The sequence below is a fragment of the Erpetoichthys calabaricus genome, chromosome 4 (assembly GCF_900747795.2).
Source record: "Erpetoichthys calabaricus chromosome 4, fErpCal1.3, whole genome shotgun sequence".
Lineage (NCBI taxonomy): Eukaryota > Metazoa > Chordata > Cladistia > Polypteriformes > Polypteridae > Erpetoichthys > Erpetoichthys calabaricus.
Genome location: NC_041397.2, coordinates 32,022,188 through 32,045,919, shown reverse-complemented (window position 1 = coordinate 32,045,919; position 23,732 = coordinate 32,022,188). Strand labels below are relative to the sequence as shown.

The following is a 23,732-nucleotide window of genomic DNA, read 5'->3' as shown; positions in this document are numbered from 1 at the left end:
AGGTGGATATAAAAAGGGGCCACCTCCCTCCATTTGATGGCTGGCGTCGGGAGTGGAGGCGGACCTGAGGAAGGCAGTGAGAAGGAAAGTCTGGGGTTGTGTGTGCACCAATTGTAAATAAGAACGTACAATAAATGTGTGTTGGGTGAACTATCAGTGTCCGACTGTCTGGGCCATGCTCCACAGCTTCTTTTCGGGCTTCCCTTGATGGATGCCTGGCTATTTTACTGTTTGAATTGTAAAAATGTTTAGGTTTGTTCAGATTGACTGTTCAGGAGGATGTTTGACTGTCCTGAAGTTTAGTGCTATTGTGTTTCATTTCTTTAATGTAATGCTTATATTGGACCTTTATGTATATTCTCACACACAAATCTGTACCATGAAAATTTTACATTCCTAGAAAATGCACGTTGTCAGCTCAGTGATCTTTCTACTTTTCACCCTGAATATAGGAACAAAGTTTTCATCCTGGAGCCAAGTAACTAGAGGGAGAAATAGCACAAGCCACCCAAAAAAAAAAACCTTGATTTCATTTTAATGTAATAAGTTTTGGGTTGCATAAATACAACAGTGGGTTGTGTGTAGATGTTTGTATAGTTTCCAGGTTTGAAAATCCTAATATATTTCTAGAAATTGGATGGACTAGGAAAACTTCTACATAGATAAACTGGGATTGCTTCAACTGCACCGACCAAATCTTACCTGATCATGCAAACTGTTGGTGTCATTTTTAGCTGTGGCACTTTTTTTTTGCGCCACAAACACAACCAAGTCTATCACACATGGAAAGACCAAGATAAAACTACATGGAAATGCCACTTTAAAGCAATGGCAAATTGTTCATCTATTTTAGTAGCTGTCAAAATTGCCAATGATTGCAGTTTTAGTCATTCAGGAAGTATAAAAAGCTTTATTATAGTTAATTCTAAAACTCAAACATTTTAAATAGCTATACCCAGGCCTGCAAACCACATTAAAAGTCTTGATTTTAGATAAAGAAACCACCAGTTTAAAATTTCAGTTATAGTAATGCGATTGACTTAGACTGTGGCGACTGCTGAAATAGGACCAGAGATAATAAAAGTCTGGTCATGCAGTTAGATATTATTGTAAAGTCAGACAAATTTTGAAAAGCTTTCCACCCACAGAAAAAAAAAAAAAAAAAAAAAAAAAGTCACCCAGGGTTTGAACTTTAAATCACAAAGACTCCTCTGATCTGAAAGATGGCATACTAAATGGGACCTCAGCCATTTCAGTTAGGAGTCCAGATAACTAAGTTAGAGCCACCATTTCAAATCCCTGCATACACTGGTTACCCTTGGTCAGTGTTTCTCAAACTCTGTCTTGGGGACCCCCTGTGGCTGCAGGTTTTTATTCGAACCAGATTCCTAATCAGTAATGACACTATCATCATTTAATTAGCTGGTATATATATTTTTTTCTTTTATTCGACATTCAGAAAAGCATAGCAGCCTGATTTAAGACATTTATAAAATTTCTGCTTTTGCTATAGATTTAAATGCTTAACTTTCTTTTGTTGATTTCATTATACTTTGCCCTTTCTCTGTGCAGTTTTTCCCTCTCTTTGTTGTATCTTTATAATGACAATTTAAAACAAGCTGATCAGACATGCTGGCAAATCACACATTGATTATTCAAAGGCTGCAACTACTTTAGCGTCAGACCCATTAAATTAGTAAATAATGGATTAAACAATTCGAACACCTTGAAAAGTAGAATGAAAATCAAGATGAAAAATACTGTTAAGAAAAAAAAAAAAAAAAAAAAAAACACACCACACTACACTATTCTTATATAACTGCTTGGTACATTTTAATATTTTTTTTTAAGCAAACTTAGTTTTCTAATATATTGTTCCCTAAACACAGAACTTGGGAAATGTCAGTTCACTTAATTAGCCCAGGAGTTCAATAAAACAGAAGCTGGTTGGAACAAAAGCCTGCAGCAACAGGGGGTCCCCGGGACCGACGTTGAGAACCCCTGCCCTAGATAGAGGGCATTAGTCATTAAAAAGTAACCAGCTGAATGAATTCTATAGCCACATAATTGGATTGTGGGGAAAATGGAGTTGAATGATGGAAAAAGAAATGGACATCAATTTCCTTGACATTGCCATTGAAAGAGGCAACCACAGCAGTTAGGTTGCAAGTGCTTAATGCAATTAATGTTCTGCAGACAAAAATACACTTTTCCAGCAACCACCCTACGTCAAACAGTTGTGTTAGGACTGTTCAAAAGGATTAAAAATGGACAAAAAAAAAAAAACCCTTGTCTGTTCACAACTAATTGCAACCCCAACCAGATTGTTACAACACAGATTCTACTTCCATAGAACTCTTTAGGTCGCAAGAGTGGTTGTGTGTTCAGTTTATTAAAAAAAGGTAACGCATTCAAAAAGTGAAAAAATGCTTTATTTAGTTAATGTCTGCATGGTTTGTGTAAATTTCGGAGAATGAACAATGCTGAAGCAGTAATCAAGCAGAGGAGTCCCAAGACCAGTGGAAGGATCAATTTCCTCAATGTATTACCTAAAAAGGAAATAAAAAATTACAAAAAAGCTTCTAGGACCATCCACAATTCTCTGTAGTATCCAACCTCGGTTAGGACTGTAATAAGTAAAGTGGCTGCCTTCTTGGCTTACCATCAGCTTGAGCAGGAACATTGTTGGGGATGAACATTGCATTGACCACTTCAGACCCTTCAATGGCTCTCTTGGCAATGATCGCATGTTTGGGACAAGACTTTCCTGAACAGCGTCCATCAAAAGCAGCAGGGGTTGCCATTACTAGAGAGGAGAAAGTTTGCTTCATTGCAACACATTGGGATTAGAGACAGACTTAAAAACCTCCATTAATCTTACTTCTTCCATCAAAGCATCCTTCATTGCAAACTTGAGATGAGCTTGAGCAGACTTCAGTTGAGCACATGAAGTAAACCTGAAGAGACCAGGCAGCATATTAAAAAAAAAAAAAAAAAAAAAAATTACACATTAAGACATGGAGCCTTTTATTAGAAGGCATAAAGCTGCTTCTGATAACAGTGAAGGTTTTGCACTTTTTTATATTTTGTTTAACTGTCAGGTTGATGATAGTCCATTTAGTATACTTAAATCTTACTACCTTCGTTTGTTGATTAATTTCTGGAAAGTACCTCGAGTTGCATGTAAAATGTAGAATATTTATATAGCATCTTGTTTAATTCTCTGGGATCTTTTCTGGAGCTCACCTCTTCATCCAAATGTTCCCGGCTCTTTGGGTCCAAAAACTGAAATGTGTGGATGTCAAAGCGGCGGAGATATTTTGGCAAGGGATGTCCCTCATTATCTTTCAGAATCAGATTGACAGCAGATTCGTTATTTGGACACCTGGAAAAATATTCAGCTGTAAATATGATAGCAACAGGTCTTCAAACCCCTTTATGAAGGCACAAGCAGAGATTCTGAAAGCATTCACAGAAAAATCTGATTGTCATTTCCTGGTCTACAGTAGACACATTTTACTTCAGCTGCACTAGTTATGCATTTTTCCGTAAACTACAAAAGAGATACTTGAAAGTCTGAAAGCTCCAAATGGTTTTTCAATAGTCTATTTGTGCAGGAAAAAATTTTCCAAGTTCAGTGGATGCATTACGGAACAGATTTTGCAAAGAAGAATTGTGCAGAACTGCATTTTAGAAAAAAATAAAAAAATAAAAATAATCCTTCCTACAACCATGAAATAGGCACTCAAAACTAATTTACTCATTAAGGAAAACCTTCCATGCTCTACACACCACTAAATTCTAGTTGAAAGGTATCCATGCTTAAAAAGCTATCAAATAGAGCCTGCATAGGTGGACTTAAAGTCCCTTACACAACACACCATAATCGGCCAAGTACTGCCAACTTTACAATGTCTAACAATAGTACTTCTAACCGCTAGAAACTGCATATTAAAATTTCATACTATCCAGTGTTAAGCATTGAATGAAAACCAAAAAGGCCCCCCTCCCAACTTACCCTTCATAGAGGAGTACCCAGGCATTCATCGAAGAACGAGGGTAAGCAATGCAGTAATGTACCAGCAATACCATAGTAGGTTCAGGTGGGTTTACAAGTTGTAGTTCCAGGTAGACTTTCTTATCCAACAAGAAGCTAAGAGGTATCTGGGAATATGGGTAAAATGAAGAGTAGCTTTCATCTAGAGAGGGGGGGGAAAAAAAAAAAAAAAAAAAAAAATTAGGCTGCATTTATCCCACCATCACATCCTTCGCAGTTTCAGATACTACAAGTGAACCTTTGGCAATTCTTAAAGAAACTCCAAGTTGCCCAGCAGAAACAGAAGCAAGAGGAGGGGACACATTCATCACCAAGTAGCCAGTGCTGGTCAGACTTCCTTTGGAGTAGCGACATTCCACCTGGAGACTACAGACACAGGTCACATTAGAAGAAGCCTTAGGCCATCAAACCCTAGGATGAAAAAGGTTGAGCACTTACCGAAATGGACTGTCTCTTGTAATCTGCCCAAACATTTGCAGCTTGCGTCTGATTAGGCCTTGCACTTCAGCCACATAAATTGTAGTTTCAGCAATGACCTGCATTTAAAGGCTTCCCATGAGCTTGCAGCTATTCAGAAATTGTTAGCCAAGCCAATTAAACCAAAAAGGACGTACAAAGACGTAGGTGCCACAGCCAGTCAGTGGGAATTTAAAGATGGCAAATTGTGGAGTGCATATCACAGGGAGACAAGACTTGTTGCCCGAAACAACCACCAACGTTGCTGGGTCCACTTCAGGTTTACTGGCAGTGCGGTAAACCGCAAAGACAAAGTGGCCATCTGCTGTGCATGCTAGAAGGGGTACAACCAAATTTGGCTCACAAAAAGGTATTGCACTTCACACCCAATTGGTTCTCTCCATCATCCCATTACATACTGTCCATGGGGTAATAGCAGTGTGAGGTTCCTTCATCCACACAACATCCATGAGCCAAGCAGGAGTGGGGTTTAGCACCAGGAGGACCACAGGTCACTTGTTTATCCCTTGGTAGGTTGCAGCCTAATCAGGGGTACATGTACTTACAAGTTCAAGACACAAATTTAAGATTGGGTAACTTTTATGGATGCCAAAAACAATCTTCATTTTGATAAAAAAAATCTCCACAAATCAATTACCTTGAGGCACAATCCGCTGTATAGGACACATCATGTGCTTTTGCAGCTTTTCTCCAGTACTGGTCAGATGAACAATAGTTAGCTCATAATGTTTGCCCTGTGCAGAGATGACATACCCAGATTCATCACAGAGGAATTCCACACCAACACCCTTTAAACCTACAAACCAAGTCTCTTACCACAGTCTTGACATGACACCCTTTATAAGCAGAAGTAAAGACAAGCTTTGCAGCTTTCTCCACCAGGCTATACCCACAAGATTTAGGAGCTTGATTAACCACCACAAAGTTGTACAAAGAATCTATGGTGCAATATCACAAGTCAGTATGAATTCATACTACATTTTAAAAACCATCCTCTTCACATGGATACTTGCCAACTACTTTAACTTCTTTAAGAGGACCCAATGGCAGCTCGATGGACATGTAGTCCTTCAAACAAGACACTCCAGCTTCAATTGGAGAGGGTGCAGGAACAGGACACCTCAAATGGATCACTGTCCTGTGCCCAGCAAAGGAGGTGTAGATCACAGTTAACACATAATGGTGATCCTAGAAAGTTGGGAAGGCAAACCTTCAGACTGCATCAAAAGTCAGATCAGACACCACACTGTTGCACAGCGGTCATCTCACCAATATCTTGACATCACAGGCTGTATAAGGGATGCCGAAATAAATATCCCTCTCCTCTTTGACTAGACGATATCCACATTTACTTGCCAGGCTGACCACCGTTACTTCTTTACCTACTTTGTCTAGATTTAAAATTAGACAAGACAGTAAGGCTAAAATCCCCTCAAGGATTCTAGAAAAGCCATTCAGTTCCTGAACTTGCCTAGGATCTTCACAAGTTGCACAGAGACAGTAGGCAGCCTTGCACTCATTGCAGACTTGTGGCACATTACTGGAGGAGTCCCAGGCTTTACAGTGACAGGTGTGCTTGGTGTAAAGAGAAGGGGACATTTCATATCCACTACCATGGAGGCTCCTCTAGCAGTCTTGTAGTAGACAGTCAGTACGTAATGGTGGTGCTAGAAGACAAAAAGCATGGTTTAAGCCATTAATGCTACAAGTGAGCGAGTATCTAAATCTAATAGAACAGAGTAAAATAGAAGCCTGTTTCAACAGAATGAAAAAATATGTCAAGATGAAGCCATGAATAACTACAGGTTAAGCAAACAAAGAAACCCCCACTCCATAACTGAAGGACAGTTACAAAAAACTTATTCTGCCAAAAATTAAATATGCAGGATCCCATCATGAGGAAGACATCACAATCATTCAATCCATGAACATGAAAAATGGGACACCAGAAACTGAGCACTTACAGAAATTCTGACATGACAAGATTTGTATAGAGCAGTGAAGGACAGTTGATGGTTTCTTTTCACCAGTGTGTATCCACAGCTTTTTGGAAGACTAACTACTGCCACTTCCTTGTAATGTTCATCTAAAAGACAGCCAAATGTTAGGAAGAGGTTTCTTCTAATTCTATCACCCTTATTAGGGATCTACTCACCAATTACATAGACCTCTTCCAAAGCACCACCAGGTAATTCAGTAGTCATATTAGAGCCTCTGCAAATCACAGCTCTTGAGGGACTACGTGTGGTTATCCTCGTCGACATGGTGGTTGCTGGTAGCGACGGCTTAATTACTGGACATCTCATGGTTACACGGTTCTGAACTCCACCAGCAGGAATATATAGCACCATCACAACATAGTTATTGCGCTTAAAACAGAAGTACAAAATGGTCAGGAGGATCAATTAATTCCACATACTTCAACTACATTAAGCCATAAGGAAGGTTTTGGGATGCATCCCAAAGTAAAGTTGCAATTGAATAGCAAGCTTATTGTTGGGAGACCAACTCTTGACAAACCTACATTCTTACCCATATATAAACATCACATGCATCATAGGGTACTTTCAAGACAAGCTTTCTCCCAACTCTCCTTAAAATGTAGCCACACTCTGGAAGGGCCTGGTATACAGCAACAGTTTCATTGAAAGATACTGAAGGACAAAATATGTTCACATCACAAAAAGTCTTTAAGCAGGATAGAGTCAACGCTTAAAAAAAAAAAAAAAATTGCCTACCTATTTTCACCTGATCTAGAGGTCCACCAGGCAACACCACACTCATGCTAGAATTGCCACAAGTCACTGGAGGGCTTGGGGCATAAGGCTTTGAGAGGGTAGTGGTCATAGTAGTCTGGATGCCAACTGGGCAACTCATTGTCAGAGATCTTGTAGACCGTCCAGTTGGTTTGTACAGCACCATCAAGATGTAATTATTGTTCTGAAAGCAAGGGGTTAAGCACAGGATGACTTCCAACTATCAGAAAAGGCTTAAGAGAAACCACTCTTGCCACCCATGGTCAAGTTTTATTTTTAGGTTTAAAGGGTTAATGTGGAATCTTTACCTTAAAATCTTGTTCCCTCCGAAATAAGTTTATATATTCCACAAATCTTACCAAGATATTGATGTCGCATGCTGTGTATTGAACAACTAAGGATAGATATCCTCGCTTTCTTTGTAGTGTGTATCCACACCCTTGTGGAGTCAGAGTTACAGGAACCACCTCATGAGCAAGATCTGTACGTATAAATCCAGCAGTTAGAAACCTCCTCAAGCTACAGTTGCTAGTTAAAACTTAGCCAGAACCCACCTATTATTTCAACAGCATCAAGAGTGCCATCCGGAAGCATTGCTGTCATGTTGGTAGAGTTGCAAATTACAGTAGGTGTTGCAGAGGTGGGCAGTATTGTGGTGCTGGTGGCAATAGTAGCACTAATTGCTGTAGTCAGCCCAGTGTCCCCAGAAGTAACTGGGCATTCCATCCAGACAACTATTTGTGGCCCACTTGGAGGCTGGTATATTAGGAGAAGTACATAGGAGCCACCCTAAAAAACAGGATGCTATATTTAAAAACAGACAAATCTAACCAGCTCAATAATTGCCTTTAAGGCCACTTTGCCACGACAACTTACCATTACAGTGGGTTGGATTGAACCCCCAAGAGCTGCAACAGTGACATACTTACTATGATCTGCACATCACAAGCTTGATAAAGGGCAGTGAACTGCAGGTTTCCTCTGGTTTTTACCAGCGTGTATCCACAGCTCGAAGGTTGTTGGGTCACAGCCACTTGTTCACCAAGAGCATCTAATAATAAAAGATGGTGTTAGACACTTGCCCATTGGAGTGGGTTAGTATAAACTGAACTACTCACCTAGGACACTGACAGACTGTGGAGAGCCATCAGGCAAAGTGACCATCATACTAGAACTGTGACAGATTACAGAGGGAGTAAAACCCTTTGTGGTAAGTGTGCTGGTAGTAGATGGCACCTTTGTAGTTGTAGGCATTGGGCATCTCATTGTCACAGACATCTCCATACCACCATAAGGTGTGTACAGTACATGCAGAACGTAATGATTTCTCTGAGAAAGGTGACAAAATTACATGCAAGAATAGGCCCCAACTGCAATATTCTAGGTACCAAAGGCCATCAGTTCCTCCACCTCATTTAAATTACTAGAGCCTCTGTGGAGTTCAGGTTTTTGCCAATTACAGATTGTATATGCTTACCAAAATTTTTATGTTACAGGAGGTATAAAGGGCCAAAAAGGCAAGATTGATTTGCCTTTTCTCCAGTACATATCCACAGTCTCTAGGAGCATTAACCACAGGCAATGCCTCATTCTTCTGGTCTGAGGGAGAAGGTGCAGATATAAAATATGCTTGTTAGGCAAGGAGGTTATCAGTACAAAAAAAAAAAAAAAAAAAAAAAAAAGAGGCTTACCTATTACTTTGACATCATTTATGGAGCCCATTGGAAGCAAAACCATCATGTTTGAAGCTTTGCAGATCAGAATAGGAGTACTAGGTATGGTCCAAACACTGCTAGTTGTTGGAGCTAGTGTAGTTGGAAAAAGAGATCCAGTAGTAGGACACTTCATAGGAACCTTCATTTTTGCACCACTTGGAGTTGTATAGACCACCATAAGAACATAAAAGCCACCCTGGAAAGTTAGATTAGAGTCCAACAGCTTTGAACTATGCAATGACAAAATCTGTGCAAGCAGTTGATCTAGGAGGTTCTTGCATGCATACGTATATTTTGGCTTGGCAAATGGTCTTACCTTTATTTGGACATCACAAGCCGTGTATAAGGAGGCAAAGACCAATTGCTTGTATTGTTTTACAAGTGTGTAGCCACAGCTTCTGGGTGCAGTGATGACAGGCACCTCATGGTGAAGCTTATCTGGGATTGGAACCAAAAGCTGTTGCTCCAGTTTCATACAGCAGTGTTACAGCCAGGGCACAAGTCTACATTTTCCATACCTATTATTTTAACATTTTCTGGAGCAACACTTGGCAGAATCACCATCATGCTAGACCCTTTGCACAGGGCTTTGGGTGGAGGGATGGAAGTTGTAGGCTTGGAGGTCACAGTGGTGGTGGCAGCACTGGTGGGTTGTGTTGGCTCAACTGGACAGCTCATGGTCACAGACTTCTGGGGATGTCCATAAGGTTGGTACAGGACAGTCAAGATGTATTGGTTATACTGAAAGGAACAACAGCTTCTCTAATCAGGGAGGCCATTGATCAGTGATCTTTGTTATACAGATGCCAGGACATGGTCCCCGTATTAGGCGGCAGTAATCTAAATGGTGCAGTTCTCCAGGTGCTTTATATTAACCCCAAATGGAAATGGACTTGCTGCTATTTGCCCTACCTGAACATACACATCACATGTGTTATATGGAGTGCTGAAAATGATCTTTCCACCCGCTTTTCTTAGCGTATAGCCACACTCATTTGGAGCCTGGTTCACAGCCATACTTTGATTGAAGAAATCTTGGGAGGGTAGACAACACACCAATAAAAGAGGACACGATTCCTACATCAGTTCAAGAAGTTTCCCACCCAACCACATCTTAAAGCTCACCTGTTATTTTAACCTGACTAAGCAACCCAGCAGGCAATATCACTTCCATGCTGAATCCTTGGCAAATCACTAAAGGGTCACTGGGGGTCACTGGCATGGCTGTGGTGGTTGACGATGGTTGAATGACTGGGCATTGCATGGACACAGATGTTTCAACTCCACCAGAAAGTGTATACAGCACACTCAGGATGTAGAATTGATTCTGAAAGGGGATAGAAACAATTTAACATCTCCTCTAATGGGATACTTATACCAAATCAGTTTCCTTGCACCTAAAATTAGTGTAACAAGAGTCTAAAGGATAAAATTTCACTAAAGTAAAATTTGTTCCAGGCTCTTTGTCAGACTTCAGAAATTGAGATTGGTTTAAAATACTACTCTTAGAGTGGCTTACATACACTTTTTTTTTTTTTTTTTTTTTTTTTTTATAATGTTGTAAAAAGGATTCCTTGCCTTCATCCTAATACATCTTGAACCACCTCAAATCTCACTCTTTCCCATCATTGGGAACCAATAACTCGTGCCTATCATAAGCAAAATGACCTTCTCAAAAATAAAGCAGAAATTGAAAAACAAAAAAAAAAAAAAAACAAAGAGTTGGTGCTAATGCCTCAAAGCATAGCTATCAGCCTGGTAGGTTCAGGACTTATACAAAAACCCTGGTAGAACATGTATTGGAAGTATACAAAATTCCCTGCAGTCTACTGGGAATTCCTACAGGTTTCTGATCAGGCAAGAACATGGACATTTTTGGCTGTGCAAAATTCATAATCGAAGAGACATGTAAGTCTGTAGGATGTATTGACCACAAACAAAAACACATTTATTTAGAGTCACCTTTAGCAGATCAGATCACTCAAAACACATTAGATGTGGCCTTGCAAAAAAAAAAAAAAAAAAAAAAACCACCTTATCAATGGACACTGAATGCAAGACTACCCCTCATTAGAACTTTTAACTTTACCAGCTGACAATAGGGGCTTCTCAGATCTGATATACTGCAACTCACCTTGATTCGGACGTCACAGGATGTGTATTGTGCAGTCAGGAGGAGGCCTCCAGGTTCTCTTGCGAGTACATAACCACATCTGGAAGAAAGCTGGTTAACAGGCACCGCTTCATTCATAATATCTAAAAAAAAAAAAAAAAAAAAATGTTTTATTATATATATAAATAAAATGCACACTCCATTTAAAAAAAAAAAAAAAAAAAAAAAAAAAAAAAAAAAAAAAAACCAAAACACCCATAAACCACTTTTGAAAAGGAGGAGGAATGCTATAGTAAAAAGTTTACCTAGAACAAAGACATCTCTGGACGATCCATCAAGCATCACACTCATTGTGGAGGCGTTACAAAGAACACTTGGTGCCATGGGTGTACTTTTCATTACACTGGTAGGAGCAACTGTTGTAGTTAACCCCATATCTCCAGAAAGAGTGGAACATTTCATAGACATGCTCTTTTGCTGCCCATTTTCAGTCGTGTAGAGTACAGCCAGAACATAGAAGCCATCCTAATAAAGGCAACCAAGATAAATCGGTAAATCAGTATTTTATAGAAAACTTCAGACTGCACTTATGGCAGACACCACATACACTTACCACAATGCGGACATTGCAAGCTGTATAGGGAGTTATGAATACAACTTGTTGGTAACCAATCACAAGCTGGTACCCACAGATCATTGGAGCAGTTATCACAGTCACTTCCTGCATAAATTGATCTAAACAAATGAAATAAACATCAAAGCTGGATGTAATCAGAATAGGAGATGGACTACAACTCAAGGTTAATAAACTGTAAAGAACTCACCAATTACTTTGACACTATCTGGGAAAGCTTTGGGCAGAATTACCATCATGCTCTTTTGCCTGCACACTACATTTGGAGGAGAACCAGCTGTGGACATGGAAGTGGGTTCAGAATGATGTGTGGTAGCATTAGTTGAATGGAGAAAGGTGGTAATTGTTGCAGTGGTGGGACCCTGGGAGGTAGTTTTTATCTGATCACCAGAAGGACATCGGATGGTCATGGACATCTGCATGCCTCCAACAGGTTGGTAAAGCACCACAAGGACATAATCCCCACCCTATACAAATCATAAAGGCCACCTTCAGTTACAGGTTAGAGTGTGTTAACTGGCAAAAGGTTGTTGAAACACTAAATTAAACCTGTCATGGCAACTGCATGGGCTACCAAATCTAAGACAATCTTGCACTTGAGAGCTTAAACTTTTAGCGGACTGAGCATTTCCATATTTTAGGATGAAAATGGTTAGGACCTTATTTAAATATATTCGGTGGTCTGAAATTTACATTTATATATTTAAAAAAATAAAAAAATAAAAATCTAAGCTGTCAACCTTACCCCTATGACGCCCAATTAAAGTTAGGGGATTCAGCATTCTCATTTTGTATGAGAGATGTCAGCCAACTTCAAAACTATTTCAGTATTATGGTAACAGAATACCTATACTGGCAGCCTCTGGTGCAACACAGGAACCAAGTCTTGGGAGGAAGCCATCGTTTGGACAGGCATACAGGAACAACCATATGTACTATTTTTATTATCCAAGACAAAGCGCTTCAGAAACAGAAAAATTACCTCCACAGAAACATCACATGCATTATATGGGACAGTCAACAGAATCTTCCCTTTGACTTTCGTCAACCCATAACCACACTCTGAAGAAGCTCCACTCACAGCTACTGCTTCACCAAAGGAGTCTAAAATTATAAAAATAAAAAAAAAAGACAAGTTATTAAACTACATGGATTTGGACAGTAGAATATCTTCCTGAATTCTAAATCTCAAAACCCTCACCAATTACTTTGACTTGGTCTGTAGGCCCATCTGGTAGCATGGCCAGCATGCTTTTAGCCCTGCAAGTTACAGTAGGCTTTGTAGGTGGAGCAGTTGTTGGCATCTTGACTGAACATCTCATAGTTACAGACTTCCATGTTTTACCAGATGGTTTGTATAGCACGGTCAGTACATAATGGTGATGCTGCGAAAATAATGAAAGTTGAAGTGAAATACAGCTGAACACAAAAAAGGAGTCCAAAAGATAAAGATGCTTTCCCGGTGTATCTGGGATCCTGTTAATTTCCCCACCTGAATGAGGACATCACATGCATCATAAAGAGCTGAAAAAATTAAATTTCCATCACGTTTTGTCACTATGTACCCACATGCACGAGATGCGGAATTCACAGGTTCTCTCTCATTGGCCTTGTCTGTAACAGAGAATCAAGTTACAACACATCATCATCATCATCATCATCATCATCAGCCCAGGGTTTATCCTAACACACTTACCAAGTATTTGAATTTCATAATGCAACCCAGGCAATACCAGCATCATGCTGGCTGCTTTACAGAAAACTGTAGGGGATTGAGGAATAGTGGTGGGCTTCTGGGAAGTTAGTGGAGGAAGGGTGGTGAAGCCAAAGTCTCCAGAAGAAGTTGGGCATTTCATATTCACTACCAGTTCAGGACCAACTTCTGGTGCGTAGATTACAGTGAGCACATAAAAACTACCCTGGAGAAAGGACACCACACACACCGCTCATTAGTACAAGCCATGTATACATTAAAGACAGACCATTTCAGAACCTATTGGGGAGTACATTTGTTCAAGAACCTACAGTACTTACCAAAATTCTAACATCACAAGCTTGGTACGATGTAGTGAAGGAAAGAAAGTTGAAACCTTTTTCTAATACATATCCACAGCTCCTTGGTTGAGACACCACCTTGGACTTACCACCGGTCTTATCTAGAGAGTTAAAATGAAATTTAATGCCTGCACTCACTGGAGCCACACATTTCACTCATCCAAACTACTCACTTATTATGCTGACCCGGTCAGGAGACCCATTTGGCAGAAGCACCCTCATGCTGGAGCTCCCACAGATCACAATGGGATGACTGCCTGGAGGTCTTACAGTGCTAGAAGTAGGAAGACTTGGTGGGACAACAGGGCAGCTCATGGTCAGAGACAATTCTGGGCCTTTGGCTGGTGTGTATAGTACAGTGAGCAAATACATATTATGCTGGATAAACGAAAAATGTGTTAATTTGGACACACGTGTGTGTGTGTGCACGCGCGAATAGACCCCAACCCACCCATAGAGGGTCTCACCTTCACAGCAACATCACATGATGTGTACTGAACAGACAACGTGATCGTTCCGTGTTGTTTTACTAGTCTGTAGCCACACTCCACAGGTGCTTGGATCACAATCCGTTCTTCATTAAAGACATCTGGAGGATTTAGAAACTCCAATGAGCAACTTCAAAAGTCAATCCACCCTCCACAATGTTCCTGCTAAGGTGTACACCACTTTATACCATCGTGCACAAATCAGCTACTCAATCTAAAACCTACACCAACCACCTTTTTAAAATGGCTGCATTTTCTAAAATTAAAAATAAAGCATACTCCTTGCAAAGCTTATTTATGCTAGGAGGACTGCTAAAATATAAACTGAATATTCCTTTTACAAACGCCTTAAAACATGGCTGGATATATTCTGGGAGCTATACAGGTTATCTGGGCTCAAACAAGCATGATTTACTTGCCTGCTCATTGTGTGCTTATATATATATATAAAAAAGCTTTAAAATACTATATACTCTGTTAAAACTGCAGCCTTAAGATGGACAGTCTTATTCAACACAAATGCGATTCTCTGACACAAAGCATCAAAAGGGGTACAGCTCAGACCCCCCCTAATGCACAGGATTGCCCCAAATTTATGAAATTAAAGAATCCCACATGACACATGCACAAATGGAATATTTGTGCTGCAGGATACTAGCCAAGTGCTCTTTGCACTCTACGAACATACAGAACTAAACTCCTTTCGCTGCCCTTGTCCGGCCTTCTTACAGCAACAGTAAGTGATAAAGGTGATCAGAACAGCCGATTTTAGCTGTCGTGTCTCAAATACAGCACCTAATACATACCGTTTGCCAAGGTTAAAAGCCCATTTTAAAAGTCCAGCTACACAAGGTCATGGACAATGGAACACTTGAGTAAGCAAAAGCTGGATTATGAAGGCAGCTAGGAGTGAGACACTTACTGCTTAGCACTAGGGCCAGATCACAGGTTTAGGAAGCAGAGGACTGTTTTGCAAAGGACAAACTGGTAAGCGGAAAATCTTTATCCTTGCTCTTTGTAGCAAAAAAAGGTTTGCATAGTAGTGCAGGTCCCCCGATGTAGATTTTATTTTTGCTGGGGGCTTGATGCAGTCTGGCAGGCATTAGAGATTTGGTAGACTATCAAACTTTTAAAATGTTAATTATCTGTCCAGAACATGGGGAGGCAGGAGGTTTTTTTGATTAATGCCTGCAAGATCACTCCAACTCCTACAACTATTGTAACACATACGTGGTCAAGTTGCCTGGGCAATGGTTAACTTAAAGACCAAACAACTTTTCAAAACCATTGACTTATTTCATGAAATTATGCATTTCAGGACACTCACAATGGCAAAATTACTTGAGATTGCAGATTAAGGATTGGGTTGTTGACAGAATCTCCCTTATTATTGCCTTGTGAGCACCACTTCAAGGCCACTGCTTTTCAATCCTTAAATCCAAAACTTGCCTATTTTGATCAGATTTAGTGGACCATCAGGTAGCACAGCAAGCATCCCATCTTTTCTGCAGAGGACAGTAGAACTGTGAATGGGTGGAGTTGTTGGCCCGCCTGGGACTGGACATCTTAAGGTTATGTACCTCTTAGGCCCATGAAGAACTTTATAGCCTACTGTCAGAACATAGTTGCCATGCTAGAAGAAATGAGAGGCAGACTAATTAAAAACCACCACATCAAAACCAAGCTCTGACATACTATGAACTTGCATTGTCAGTTTTGCAGGCATAGCTAAAGAAAAATTTAGTTATTAAAAGGCTAAGAAGAGTTACCACCATACTGAAGGTGGCCTGTAGCCCCTTCTCAGCACCAGTATAGGTCTCTGCAATTCTAAGCATAAGAGACTGCACATCTGAGAAAACAAACATTCCCTTTTGAAGACCTATTCATATGCTTTAAGCTATGACTGGTCCAAAATGTAATCTTAAAAGCAGGAGGAGAGGTTTGGAGTTGTTGGGAGAAAACCCACCACACACACACACTTTATAGTGCAGAAGTTTGTGTGCAGCCTTTTCTCCCATACTTGGTTTTACCACCTTTTGTGGAGAACCTGATCTAACAGGAGGTTAACATACCTCAATGGAAACATCACAAGCACCATAAAGAATTGTGAAGTTGATTTTTCCATGACTTTTCGTCAAGTGGTAGCCGCAATAACTTGGTGTACTGTCCACTTGTACATCTTGGCCAAAAGCATCTCGATTTATAGAAGGGAAAAGAAATTAGAACCATGGCCCGATTACTTAAAAAAAAAAAAAAAAAAAAAACAAACCAACCCCACACACTTACCTTTGACTGTAATTCCATGAAGATTAGAATCTGGTAACATCACAGTCATGCTGGCATTCCTGCAAGCCACATTAGGAAGGGGTTTTGTTGGCACAATAGCCGATGGTGTTGTTCGCCCTGGATGTGCTTGAACTGGACATTTCATCTGCAGCCAAACGTTGTCCCCACCAATGGTGGTATACACCACTGTCAGAGAATAATGATCATGCTGCGTTTGGGGGGGGGGGGGGGGGGGGGGGGTGTTTGGTTAGGAGAGAGAGAGAGAGAGAGAGAGTTATACACATATGAATGGGTTAGAGACAGTTTAGAATTTTTTTTGCAGTTAAGGTCTTTCTGAAGAAAATGCAACAGCCGTGAAAAGAATAATCAGCAACAGTTAACATTGAAGTTGAACCTTCTGTACTAGTGGTCTAGCCAAAGCACCTCTGATCACTGCCACAGATGCAATACTACAGGTATTCTGCTATAAATCATTGGGAAAGGAATGCTAATTCAGATAAGCCACCCTACCTCATGGTGTTCTAAACCAACTCCGATACAAATAAAAACCATTTAAGCATGTGGATACTTTGACCAGTTTGGAATTAAAGGGTGCAGCAATGCTCAGAAGACTAACCATTGAATATCTGGAAGCCTAGCAGACCAGAGTACCAGTCCAGTCACCCTTCTATTAAAAGCATTTAAAAAAAAAAATAAATTATATTATATATATATATATATATATATATATATATATATATATATATATATATATATATATATATATATATATATATATATATATATACACACACACATATACATTATACACACACACACACACACACACAAGAATGTAGGGGGTGCTGGGGTTGAAGTTTGCCAATTTCAAAATCTCATGGAATGTTTTTTGGAGAGTTTTGTCACAATCCAGTTTTTAGGTGAATCTGGGGAAAATACTATTGGTAAAGTTCTAAGTAGCAGTAAAGGGAAATCCAAGTGGAAATGAGGAAAGCTACATGCAGACATTAATTCATATCAGTTAGTGAGTAGCATATTGACAAACTACACTTCTATAATTTTCACTCTTTATTCGACTCCAAGATTTGGTCTTCCTTCAAAAGAATGGTGAAAGCCCAGAAGGCTAATAAGCTTTACATAACAGGAATGTTGGATCTGGTGTGGGTTAAGGAGTCTAAGTAGGTTTACTACCAAAGAGAAGAGGAAAAAAAAAAAAAAAAAAAAAAAAAAAAAAAAACACACCCACCATCACTAGCCATTATGCATAACAAGGATCTTACCAAAACTTTTACATGACAGCCATGATAAGTAGTTGTGAAGAGCAGCATATTCTCTTGCTTTTTTAGCTCATAGCTGCATTCCCTGGCAATCTTGAGCACATTATGTTCCTTATCATGGGCATCTAACAAAAATGGAGTGCTTTAGGTTAAACCTTGCAGATTCAACATATTGGCCAACTAGAAATGAAGACTCACCCAAAACACGGACAGCTGAATCTTCAGGCAGTTGCACCTTCATATTGGTGGACTTGCAAATCACAAATGGAAGGTCATGGAGAATATGGCTGCCGTGGTCACTTGCTAGACACCTCATGTGTCCAACCAACCTTGGACCACTCAAAGGCTTGTAGAGTACAGTTAACACGTAAAAGCCCCCCTAAAATGGAAATTCATTTTGTTAACTGCAGTCTGAGGCAAAATATAGGAACCCTGTAGATCGCAATACTGCCACCAAAGCAACTTTTTGGATTGTAAGAAGATTTTAAAAAGCTTTACAGACCATGCAGGATTCAGAACAATCAAGTGGTGGTCAAGATTAAAACTAGACCATACTTTAACTCTGCCACTAGAACAGCAACTAGGGTGAGCTGCTCAAATAGCACAGACAACTGGCAAAGAAGAGCACCCAAGAAATTAAGTTCTCAAAATTGACATACTTCACTCATCATCCAAAACATGGCCAACTTAGGAAAATGCTACAGCAGTCAGAGGCCTACCCAAAAAGGTTTAAAAGCATTTGTCTGGATGTTGCTTCTACACAACCCACCTGCATTTTAACATCACAGCTCCTATAATGGGCTGTGAAAGACACGCTTCCATTGGAATGCTTCTCCAACACGTAATGGCAATGTTTTGGCACATTTCTCACTGCAACTTCATTACCAATATTATCTAGAAGAGGCAAACAAGCTTTAGATCATTTCAAATGCAAACGGATCAAGGAGGACTCCACACTGAAGACACATACCAATTATTTTCACATCTTCTGGGGAACCCTTTGGAAGCAGCACAGACATTTCAGATTTGCCACAGTTCACTTCCTGGGTAGGAATATTCTCCATTTCTTCAACTGGACATTTCATCTCCACAGATGCTTCGCCCTTTGCATCACTTCCATACACCACAGTTAAAATGTAATGCCTGTGCTAAAATACCACATGGAAAGACTCCATTCAATGAGTGGAAGAGATGCCAAACAACAAATATTCCACTGTGTTGAAAATACAAAAGACTGAGCTGCATTTTTGCCAACTCCAAATACTGGATTTATTTAGAAGTCCAAACTAGAGTGCATTGAATCTGCCCAGGGACAGGTCAGGTGTAAGCATCTCACCTTTATTTGCACATCACAGGCCTTGAAGGAAGTGGTGAAAATCAGGTGGTGGTTTCTTTCCATCAAAATGTAGTGGCAGTGCTTGGCAGCATGGATGGGGACAGTCTTTCCATGATGGTCTAAAAAACAAGCAATACTGCTAACTTAATCCTCGTCCATTACCCCTCAGACATTTTAGCTTTAGACTTACTTCTGAGTCGGATTTGTTCTGGTGGAACCTTTGGCAAGTACACAGTCATACTGGACCTTCTGCATAGGACCCTAGGTTTACCGGTCGTTGCTGGACATTCCACGTTTACAGAACCTTGCTTACCAGAAGCTGAAGTATAGAAGACCGGCAAGACATAGTTGTAATTCTGATGGACAAGGTAGAGAAATCAGCTAAAACAAAGAAGGATCTTCATGGTGTGCACTTCTAAAGGCAGTTTCTAACCCTTCTTACCACAGTTTTAACATCACAGGACAAGTAAGATGCAGTCAGGAGGTTCATGCCACGGTCTTTTACCAGATGGTACCTGCAGTATTTGGGAGCATCTTTGACTGCAATCAACTGATTCAGTTGAGCTTATTGGGGGGGGGGGTTTATAAAAAAAAAAAAAAAAAAAAAAAAAAAAAAACCACAAAAACCAAGACGTCAAAAATCTATTCACGAGACATTCCAGGAACGTATGGGCCTTTAGAGGAAAGAAACTTACTTTTTATAAAGACCTTCTCCAGAGGACCATGGGGTAGCTCTATTGTCATGCTTGAAGCCCCGCAGTGAATCCTTGGCTTGTCCAGTTGATGGCATTGTGCATGGACAGATTTGGTCATTCCAGAAACTACATACTGAACAGTCAGCAGATGATACTTGCCCTAGAAGTAGAAATTGAACACAAGTGCTTTGTTGAAGTGCCATAGGTGTCACAGCATTGTCATGCTTAAACTATATAAAGCTACTGCTTAAAGGGTTTTCTGCTTTTCCTGATAGTTGAAATGTATTCATTTTGGCTGCAGGCTTTCGATATACAGAATTTGAAAGCCAGAAATAGAAATCTATTAAAGTGCTTTGAGCAGCAAAATTCATGGCCTTGCTATCACAAAGTACTTGTTTTCATTGTACCAGGTAAAACTGGGTGCTTTCCACATTGTGGAATTTATACAAATGTTTTAGTAATGCAAAACTCACATGGCTCATTTTGCAATTAGGTTTTCTGTGGAGCCCTGTACAACTGAACTAGACGATTTTTACAAAGGGATTCTTGAACCAGGAGTTCAAATGTAATGGATTCTTGGTCATTTACAATCCTACCAGTAGTAATGGAAGGGCCTCAAGTTATGCTTAACCCTGTGAAAATTTCTGCACCATCATTGACACCTGTAATTAAACATCAGGACTATGATCAGTGTGAGAAAGTAGTCAGTACAGGAAACACTCAAATTTTCTGCTTCAGTAATTAATGCACAATTAAAAAAAAAAGATATATATATGAATGAATGAATGAATGAATCCCAAGGGGAAATTCACATAATCCAGCAGCACCTTACGGATACAAAAAAAAAAAAAAAAAAAAGAAATTAAAGATTGATAATAATGCAGGTAAAAAACAGACAATATCTTTGTATAATGTTAATGTTTACCCCAAACCCCCCCCCCCACTGGTGGAATTGATGAGTCACATTTTGGGGGAAGAATGAGAGAGAGAGAGATATATATATCTTATATACACACACACCCCATTTTCACATTATGGGCATTAGTATGGCATTTTTAAATTTGACTAGGATACAGTGAGCCAATAAAAGGGGTAATTTTGCCAAAATTCTCACTACATCCATAATGGCTAACATGGTACAAACATCCTAGTCAATAGTACTAGGGTATGAAAGAAAACCAGCTGTAGAATTAGGCAGTAAGATGGTGGTGCATGCCAAACTTCAACAGCCCTCAAAACACACACTCACTCATCCCTGTAAACACTCCTGGCCAAGACCGAAGATAACTGTTCCACTGGTTCTCCCAGTTTCCCCATCATTTATTAAAGTTACAGAAACTGCATTTGGGGGGGGAAGAAAAAAGCCCACATGTACCTGCGATTTCACATTGCAGCTTTCAAAAGAAGCTATTAATGTGACCGAGGCTTCATCACGAATGACTCTGAAATCACAGTCTTCTGCAACGTCCTCAATATTCACTGCATTTCCAAATGCATCTGTAAAGATTCATACAGGTTTACTAATTTCAAAGGAAGTTCTAAAAAGTTAGAGGGATTTAGAATGGTCACCAGATTGGACATGAACCTCACCTTTCAGTTGAATGGCCTGCAAATTCTGTTTTGGGAGATGAATTATAATGCCATTCTTTCCACACAACGTAGTTGGGAAATCCAGATAGTGATGAGGATGCTGCACATGGGTTTCAACAGGGCAAGACAGGACAACCTGCCCAGGGACTCCAGTAGAGGATTTATACCTTACTACTAGGACATACTCATCCTTCTGGGAAGGAGATTAAAACCAAATGCAAGTTAGCCACAGATGTGCCAAGTCAATATTTTGGACCTCAAGACACAGCTCAAATAAGCACTCAGCCTTCAAAGTGAAGCATATCAATCGCTTACCGTTTCCTTCACATGGCAGGCTTTAAAAGAAGCCGAGAAGACAATTCTGCCCAACGAATCCCTCCATATAAGATATTTACACTTATGTGCAATCTTGTGAATGGGTATCCATTTATTGAAGTGATCTGCACAATAAGTGCCACATATTAGGATTTACATTCCCGTGTGTGGGGATTCCCCTCACCCATTAATAAATGGTCAGAATTCAACACGACTTCTTACTGTGATCTTCTACTAGTGTGACATGCAAGGCAGAGCCCATCCTACCAGCACTGCAGCTCATTATGCACAGGAAGCAAGTGGTAAGAAACTGCCTAAACAGTCTATGCACAGTGAAGCAGCATTGTTACACTTTAGGAACTAGCAAACCAGACAAGTTCAAATATTATCAGTTACCAAATAGTCCCCTGTGTTTATCCACCCTAAGTTATGCCCAAGATAATGAAGCTTTCACTCTCCCGTTACCTTGGACTTTCAGCAGGTCTAGAGGACCTTCAGGAAGGACAATGGTCATTTTATCACTTTGGCAAAACGTAAGCAATGGCGGTGTGGGTTCAGCAGGACAAGACAGAACCACAGGCTTGTTTTTCCATACAAGGATGAGGACAAAGCAGTCACCCTACAAGCAAATCAACTGGTTCAGTAAAGTGGGAGTTAAAGAGCCCCCAATTTGAGAGAATGTGGGGTCACTTACCAGTTTCTTGACATAGCATCCATTATATGAAGTGGTAAACTGGAAAGATCCACTTTTCTCCTTTACCTCATACTTGCACTTATGCAGATTAAATACGTTCAAAACTGTAGAGGAGTTGGCTTAAAAAAAAAAAAAAAAAAAAAAAATTATTAAACGTTAGTAATTATTTCTATACATACTTGAATCAAAACACATCCCTTCCCTTACCTTGTACAAAGAGCTCCTTTTGATGTCCTTTAAATACAACAGTCATATTAGCCGTATTGCATTTAACAGGATGAGAGTGGTGGTGTTGATGTGCTCCATCTTTGCCACAAGAAGATTCATTTTTAGACGGCAAAATGAAGCCAGGACTTCGATCATTCCATCCTTTGCCAGACTTGGACAAACTGAACACACCATAAACATTAAAGAATGAACTTTCTTTGTCAAGAGGATCTGCTCTCCAGTTCACATCAGATACCAAGAGTGGAGTAACATCTGTTAAGACATCATCCCAAAGGTGGTCATCTGCAGCTTTTACACCCAGATCTTCATTTTCAAGCTCAGAGGAATCCTGACCAGCAGCCATATTGATAAACTCAGGAGCACCCTTCAAGGGACTTGAACCACTGGCATCAGCTTCACGAAATGATAGCTCATTGTAGTACTTGGGTGCCAACTCTGGAAGTAATAAATCAGACTTGCTGTAGCCTCGATAGGTTTTATAGAGGTGCTCTTCAGAATACACACCCCGGTCAGAAGATGTACCCCCATCAACTCTACGGTTTGAATTCCCTTCAAAACCCAATTTTCTCTCCACTCTAAAATTACTTGCATCAGGATACAGAAAACCATTGCCTAATCCAAGGGCAGGAGCACCACAAAGAACCCAAACTAAAACAAGGGCAGAGCACAGCCCTCGCCATGATGTTCCCATTGTAGTAAAGACCACTCTACTAAGAAGACAGACAAGACACTCCAAGAGCCCCTGGGAGACCACTTTGTATCTTTCCTCATGTGGCTCTATGATGATTCAGTAAGCAAACGACCAATAAGCAGGATGACCTAATTAATCAGACATTGTGTATTCAAATGAGCTGTTCTACCTAAGTGATCAGGTGATGCCCCTTTCCTAATGACGCTCCTTAATTCGATTCTGCATTTTGAAGACATCCAAATTTTTCAAGAGTGATGGTTGGTTGTGATGTTTTGCTAAATACCAGGAAATTTAGCACATAAATGTGCATAGTAATGAAGGTTTT

At 40.0% G+C, this 23,732-nt stretch overlaps 1 protein-coding gene across 1 annotated transcript; it reads right to left on the bottom strand.

Annotated features, from left to right (window-relative positions):
* Positions 1-2,414: 2,414 nt before the first annotated feature.
* On the bottom strand, positions 2,415-23,518 carry LOC114649928 (uncharacterized). The gene is made up of 56 exons (XM_028799302.2): positions 22,696-23,518; positions 22,489-22,607; positions 22,260-22,413; positions 21,795-21,919; positions 21,480-21,672; positions 21,265-21,386; positions 19,890-20,049; positions 19,637-19,758; positions 19,385-19,550; positions 19,195-19,313; positions 18,829-19,006; positions 18,628-18,752; positions 18,057-18,237; positions 17,862-17,983; positions 16,582-16,789; positions 16,368-16,489; positions 15,745-15,928; positions 14,275-14,396; positions 13,981-14,185; positions 13,787-13,908; positions 13,449-13,671; positions 13,245-13,366; positions 12,954-13,137; positions 12,735-12,856; positions 11,943-12,219; positions 11,732-11,853; positions 11,424-11,643; positions 11,140-11,261; positions 10,131-10,332; positions 9,918-10,039; positions 9,524-9,746; positions 9,322-9,443; positions 8,982-9,201; positions 8,768-8,889; positions 8,409-8,619; positions 8,220-8,341; positions 7,845-8,079; positions 7,650-7,771; positions 7,273-7,474; positions 7,067-7,188; positions 6,690-6,903; positions 6,499-6,620; positions 6,006-6,201; positions 5,804-5,925; positions 5,548-5,722; positions 5,351-5,472; positions 5,172-5,268; positions 4,933-5,055; positions 4,672-4,847; positions 4,496-4,593; positions 4,296-4,423; positions 4,019-4,199; positions 3,247-3,385; positions 2,882-2,957; positions 2,663-2,806; positions 2,415-2,549 (listed from the first exon to the last, which is right to left on the bottom strand). Exons 1-56 carry the CDS (start codon positions 23,405-23,407, stop codon positions 2,440-2,442), a joined length of 9,201 nt encoding a protein of 3,066 aa, XP_028655135.1. The 5' UTR covers positions 23,408-23,518; the 3' UTR covers positions 2,415-2,439.
* Positions 23,519-23,732: the final 214 nt, after the last annotated feature.

Bases quoted from the DNA above. Each gene is read 5' to 3' on its own strand.
- LOC114649928 (XM_028799302.2), bottom strand. From the start codon at position 23,407: ATGGGAACATCATGGCGAGGGCTGTGCTCTGCCCTTGTTTTAGTTTGG. The intron at 10,333-11,139 runs GTGAGTTGCAGT...ATCCCCTTTCAG, and splicing joins CCTGTGACGTCCGAATCAAG to AATCAATTCTACATCCTGAG. The intron at 7,772-7,844 runs GTGGGTTCTGGC...TTATACGTACAG, and splicing joins TGATGCTGTTGAAATAATAG to ATCTTGCTCATGAGGTGGTT.